The sequence below is a fragment of the Oncorhynchus nerka genome, linkage group LG7 (assembly GCF_034236695.1).
Source record: "Oncorhynchus nerka isolate Pitt River linkage group LG7, Oner_Uvic_2.0, whole genome shotgun sequence".
NCBI classification, from domain to species: Eukaryota; Metazoa; Chordata; class Actinopteri; order Salmoniformes; family Salmonidae; genus Oncorhynchus; species Oncorhynchus nerka.
In genome coordinates, this window is record NC_088402.1 from 63,801,904 (window position 1) to 63,808,337 (window position 6,434).

General features: G+C 43.3%; 1 protein-coding gene across 8 annotated transcripts in view; it reads left to right on the forward strand.

Moving 5' to 3' along the window:
• The window catches only part of LOC115132169 (protein NDRG3-like), a 68,134-nt gene extending 61,935 nt beyond the window's left edge, over positions 1 to 6,199 (forward strand). For 5 of the 8 annotated variants that reach the window (XM_029664486.2, XM_029664488.2, XM_065020704.1 and 2 more), the window contains 4 exons: positions 194 to 245; positions 695 to 712; positions 3,760 to 3,798; positions 4,655 to 6,199. In XM_029664486.2, the coding sequence (XP_029520346.1) occupies positions 194 to 245; positions 695 to 712; positions 3,760 to 3,798; positions 4,655 to 4,824 (279 nt within the window). In that variant the 3' untranslated portion in view covers positions 4,825 to 6,199. The remainder of the gene's footprint in view (positions 1 to 193; positions 246 to 694; positions 713 to 3,759; positions 3,799 to 4,654) is intronic. The other 3 variants (XM_029664492.2, XM_029664494.2, XM_029664490.2) reach the window with 2 other exon arrangements.
• The last annotated feature ends 235 nt before the right edge of the window (positions 6,200 to 6,434 follow it).

Below are 6,434 nucleotides of genomic sequence, written 5' to 3' on the forward strand. Positions count from 1 at the left end.
CATCTCCTTAGTTTTGTTGACGTTGAGTGTGAGGTTATATTACTGCACTGTTGGAGCTAGGAACACAAGTATTTCGCTACAACTGCAATAACATCTGCTAAATATGTGTATGTGACCAATAACATTTGATTTGAACTCTTACTTAATTCAGTTTTCTTTTTAAATGGCTCAGTTTTCTGTTTGTGTCTTACAGCCGGGTAAACTCGCGGAGGCCTTCAAATATTTTGTCCAGGGAATGGGTTACAGTGAGTACTGCTCCTCTATCATCTCTCCTCACAGTACTTCAGTCCTCCAGTGTCAGGCGTCATGATGGATTTGTGTATCTTCATGGTCTGGTTGTGTCAATCTGTTGACATGTCATCTGTTGTATGGCCTGTTTACTGAAGTCCCTCTGTCTCAGAATGAGTCATCAGTCCAACTGAACGATAGTCCATAGAATACTACTCTTTCAGGCAACAGCCCTCCCCACGCACGCACACACTTCTGACCTAAACTAAGGCTCACACCTAATGTAGAATTCCTGTAGCACTTTAAGAATAAAGAGGAACCACAGTAGCTAGCTACATAATAACATTTAGAGGATGTGCAAGGCTGAGGTTACTGAGAGCCAGTTGTTGTATAAGCATGCAAACCATTATTAGTAACTGACCAGGGAACTAACCTCAAGCTAACCTTGTTTCCTGTCTGTTTGCAGTGACTTTTAACAACGGGTGTAAGTAGTTGTTTGATGCTGAGTAAATAAATGACATGTAGTAAGCATGATGGTCTGCATGGTCTCCTCTCAACACTCCTTGGTGTGCTGGATCTCTGAACACACTTGGTGTGTGGGATGATCTGTGAACACACCTGAGAATGGTTCCCCCAGGTCTTAAGATACAGTGCCCTGGACAGGGAGGGTGTTTACAGGCCCACATTTAAGGCCGTGGTTCATTTAGGCCACGTGTCAAACACGAGGCCTGCGAGCCGAATCTGACCGGCGACACATTTCTATCTGGCCCGCACAATGATTTGGGTTGTTAATTAGTTTTGGCCCGTTTTCTTACCTCCCGCGATGCGCTGTACTGCACTACAAGTCACAGCAAGCACCGGCAGAGCCAGCCAGCGCACTGTACCATATTATCACTAATGGCACTGACCTAATCTTCTACCAGACTGAACTTTTAAAGGGTCATTGCTGTAGCCTACAGAAAATGTCATCTTGATTGTCAAAAAGTAAGTTAAAGGATTTACACGCGGGTATAAATGACTACTAAAGGACAATAGGACACACAAGCTAGTATAAATGAGTATAAAAACAGTTGAGTCATCTACTTTATGAAATGATTTTGTCCAATAACCTGTTGCACCTACATCGGTGAATTCAATGTCAATTATGCTGCTTTCGTGTGTCCCGTTTACAGCGTACAGCGGAGGGAAAGTGTACAGACACTTGTCACAGTCCTAGCTAGGCTACTAAAATGTTGCAGTCTGACTTTGTTTTTAAAGCTTGACAATGAATAACCCAAAAGCTAAACCTGCAACAAAACACCATGCAGAGGACAAACATGTAGGGGCACATGTAGGCTATGTTTTTATTTGGAGATATTCAATCCTTTTTGATTAGGGTCACAACATATTATGCACATCTGCAAGCATAGCTGGAAAGGCTGGACAAATATAATCGCTTTTTGTTTCAATATGTTAAAATGGTATATACAGCATATGGCCCTTTATAAGCGGACATAATAAAGGGCCATATTTTTTCTAGTAAAACGGGATCTGGCCATTTTGTGTCGTAGTTGTAGGCCAATGCACATTTTATGGGGTAAAAACAAACATAACAGTCTGGCCCTGGAATTCGTTGTGCTTTTTCAATATGGCCGTCTTCTGATTTGAATTTGACACCCCTGATTTCGGCCTACTGGGAGCAGATCTGGCTTGTTGAATGAAAGTCATATTGTATAGACCACTTTCATAGAGTGAATTGTATTTACATAATGGGCACTGTATCTTATAACTGCCAAATTCCATTGGCTTTCTTTGATCACTGAGATGATTGAATAGTTTTTTTAGCATTTCAAAATGTTTATATTTTGTTCATATAAACATTGCACAGTAAGGTTTGAGTTGCTAGCTCACAGAGTGGAACATGGAAGGTGTTACATAATGAAAGCTGCTTGATTAGAGTCTTACAATAGTCTGAGTTATTATTGTTCTCTCTGGAATCTTTTCATCAGAAAGCCCTCTCTGTACCCTTGTAAACCTTTGACGTTATTGGTTTCTGAGGAGAAAAAAAACTCACTTACATAACCTACCACCCCTCGCCTGGCCCTCACTCCCCTCTCCCCGTTGCCATCACCCACTCTACCCTGGTCCTCACACTTCCAGTGAGGGCTGCTTCTCCAGGTATGTTAATCTCAGTGGCAGATTAGTGTATTCATTAAAGGCTGCTCCAAGCCACACAGCAGGGCCTGGCCCCCTGCCCTGGGGACCTGAACTCCCATGAGCCCAGAGCCGCCTGGCTGGCCTGTTGTCCTCCACTGCTGAAATGTGCTGCTGCCACAGGGACACTCATGTGGGCTGCTGGAGAGCAATGTTAGGACAGCAGGGCCTCTACACAGGGAACCATGTTGATACTGCACAGCACTGAGAAGGAACATTTGTTTCTCCCTTCTTCCAAATCCTCCCCTCTGAAAGTTACCCTTAGATGTCTTGTCTGCAACATGTGACTACAGAGAGGCGATCCAAGCGGCCCCAGCTCCCAAGCGGCCCCAGCTCCCCAGGCTGGCCCGGGACTAGGTGGTGCTTTATTACACGCTCCCTCACTCCTCCACCTCTTGGAAATGTTTGCTTTCCTGCTTGAAGAGACTGGGTCCTTACTATATCAACTCACTTAGTCTGGATACCAAATCCTAGTAATTAAAATGAAATGGGTTACAGTATAGGCTTGGAAAACTATTTTCACTCATTGCCTGATGGCTCCACCTGCTCTTGTCTTTCTTGTGAACCCTCTTTCTGAGGTTTAAATAGGTTGGTTTCCTCCCTGTCTTAACTTTCCCCTCACACACCACTTTATGCTCAGGCTTTTCACCCACACCAGAAAAACAATGGCAAGTTCCAGAAAGTACCTCCCCTTTCTGATAATGTCTAAACATTGAAACAGTAGAGGGACAAAGCAATGAGTACATTACGAGCCTTCCCAAACACATTTTAGCATACTGTTGGTTTGTTACTCTGTAGCATTCAGACTACTATACCTTGTGTCAGTTGGCTTGTCCCAGAAGGTCAGTGTTGTGTTGAAAGAAGCGCAGTAGGCTACCAGGAGAGTGGTTTGAGTGTGAATAGATGGAGCCCCTGTTTGAATGGAGTTAGAAAGGTCACTTTAGCTCTGTACACTGTAGTCCCATTAGGAAATTATTGCAGTGGGGGCACATTCTACTAACTGAACTGGACCAGACAATGTTGATTAGTTGTCATGGAGCACACCTTGGTACAAAAGTCCTCTTTCAGGAATCTCAGGGCCACAGGTGGCATTCTCTTTAGTTTAAGAGAACAGCGAGAAGGCCTTGGAAGAGTCACATCCTAGCTATTTTGACAACTGTTAGCTGAATGTAAAATTAGATACAGTGATAGAATGATCTATTCCTGGTGCTGCTTCAAATCTCTCCTAGGTGAAACTGGAGGACACAATTTGTTTCTTTTCTGATCTCCATTTGTGAAGACTGAGCATTAATCTGACAGTCTCGCCTTCATTTCTTCCCTCTCCATTAATGCAAACAGTCCCTCATGTACTGCTCAGCCACCTGGGCAGCGAATCAGGTACCAGGACCATAGGTAGCAGCCTCGGCTGCGCCGGCCTGCCATCTACGCCTACAGTGCTCTGCCCTCCCCACCCTGTTTGCCCATCGCTGGTTGCCAGCTCACATTTTAGCCATCCTGTCAAGTCTTTCTGATTTGGCGCCATAATATTTGAAGCATGACAGATGGTCATTATTTTGTAAGATTTATTTTGTCTCTCTAAATGTGTGGTTTGAGAGAGTGTATGTCTGTTTATCAGGTAAAATGGTTGTCATCTGTCTGTTGCTTTCTTCTTTTTCTCTTCTGCACAGATGGCCCTCAAATCTCTTGTGCATGCTGCATTCTCATATTGGCCTTTCCTATTTATTCATTTTTTCTCCAACAGTAAAAATGAATTGGAACGCGACCTGATCAGGCAATCTATTTTCTTTGTGGGAGAATAATGAACACTGGGTAGGGATTCAGCTCAGACATTTCAGGCCCCAACCACTTGAATTAGATGCATATATTCATACAGTACATTCTGAAATATGGTGTGGAATCCAGTATTCCTGCTTAGCCGATATCGTTCTACTTGATCCTAACTAAATGGCAGCGTAGCTAGCATGAGGTCAACAGTATTTATTGTGATCAAGTTATTGAGTCTTTAGGTTATTAGACTTCATTATTCTCCCTGGGCTGCAGACCACCCCATCTTGAATTGGGAATGTTGATGCATTTATGATTGTGGTATGATCACCAGCATCCTACCCCTAGCCACATTCCCTAAAGCAAGCTTACCCCTCCCCCAAAACATTCCTACACATATATAAACAGCAAATATCCTCATACCTGACTTCTTACTGTAATTGCTCTCCTCTTTCTCTCTTGTCTGTAGTGCCCACGGCCAGTATGACCCGGCTGGTGCGTTCTCGCACCCACTCTGCCTCCAGCATGGGCTCTGTGGAGGGCACCCGTAGCCGCACCCACACACAGCTAGAGGGTGCCACTGCCGCCGGCCCGGCTGTTGAACAGGCCAGGCCACAGACCATGGAGGTGTCCTGCTAAAGCACCATGCCCAGAAAACATCCTCCTCCCTCCCTCCCTCCCTCTCTCACTTTTTTTCTCCCTTTCCCATGCTCAGTCAGAGAGGATTGGAATCCAGAGGGGGCGTCTGAAACGTGTTCGGAAAGATAATTTATGAAGCAGTCCGGTCCTCTGCTGTGTTCACTCACTGTTTCCTGTTGTTGTCTATCTATCATGCCTTTCTGTGCATGACTGCGGTGGTACGGCAACCTGGAAGTCAGTAAGCAGCCGGGCCATGCTGCTTTTCTGGTTACCTATTTCACGTTTTGGTGTCTACCGCCTCTTTTTTTGTGGGTTTTTTATCCTCAAGATATATATGAGCTATATTTGTTTTTATAACTACTATTTGGATCAGTGTGTCAGTTTAAAGAGGAGCGTTTGGAAAAGCATCAGGCGTTTTCTCTTGTAAAGTACTCTTTAAGGCGTTAGGTTCCCCGTTTTTCTCTTTCTCCCTCAGAGGTCTTCCTCACCTTGTGTGCAGATCAGACCAAATCACAACATCCCTCTCTACCTCCTCCTTAATGGTCCATTCCTAAATCAGTCTCATGCAGACTCACTTGCACACCTTTCCGACTACTTACAAAATCTCTTCATTTCAGTGTTTTTTGTAATTGTTATTATGTTGTGATTTGTGAAATACCTTTGCTTTCCTGTATTGCAAAATGATGTGATAAACCCACTCTTGTTCTGTACCTTTATACAAAGAATATCTGACAGCATGACCCTCTTGTAGATGAAACGTAATGAAGGTGTCTGTAAAATTGCTTTTGTCTAGATGGATCTAGAAATAGTTACCTTGTGGTGTTATTGTTGATTTTTCTCTTTCAAGCAATTTATTTGAAATGGCAGGCAGGGTTGTTGATACCCCCATTGTTACTGAAAGGCAGAGAAAAGAACCACCATTTCTTGTAGTTTATTTAAAGTTCAGAGCAATCACTTGATAATGTTCTAAGTCAGAGAACCCAAACTAGCCCACAGCTCAGTGAGTTAGGCGTTTAACTGTGTGCCAGTTGAGGTACAGATAACATGACTGCCTCCTCCCTTGTATAAAACGTTCTAACTGGAAGCAAGTCATGTTTTCCATTCTAATTCAATAATGACGGGGTGAAAACAGCAACTGGTCAGATGCCTGAGGGACTGTGGATAGTGTAATAAACTGTTATTATTAATATTATTGGTCATTTTATCTCTGTGGTTTTTCTGCGTTTCTCTCTGATTGTACTACAGCTTGGGTGAGCTTGTGGTGATAATGCATTGTGCTCTGTCCCCATAGTATGGGTGTGTGCTGTAAGTCATACTGTCTGCTGACTATATACATTTGTACTGATAATAAAATAAAGCTAGAAGTTGTACATTACATTTGACTGGACTTCCTTCCGTCACTGGCCTGTGTATTTTCTCACTTGGTAAACTAGCCTAATAGCATGTGATTTGAAACCTAATCCAGCTAGCCTTATTGTGCTAGAAGTAGTTGTCACACTGATCAGACCATTGCTTAAAGCTAGAATCCTTAGTTGCTACAAAAATGAATGATGGATGATATACCCATTGATTCTTGAAGAATATAACTTATGAGCCTAGTGAGCTTAGTT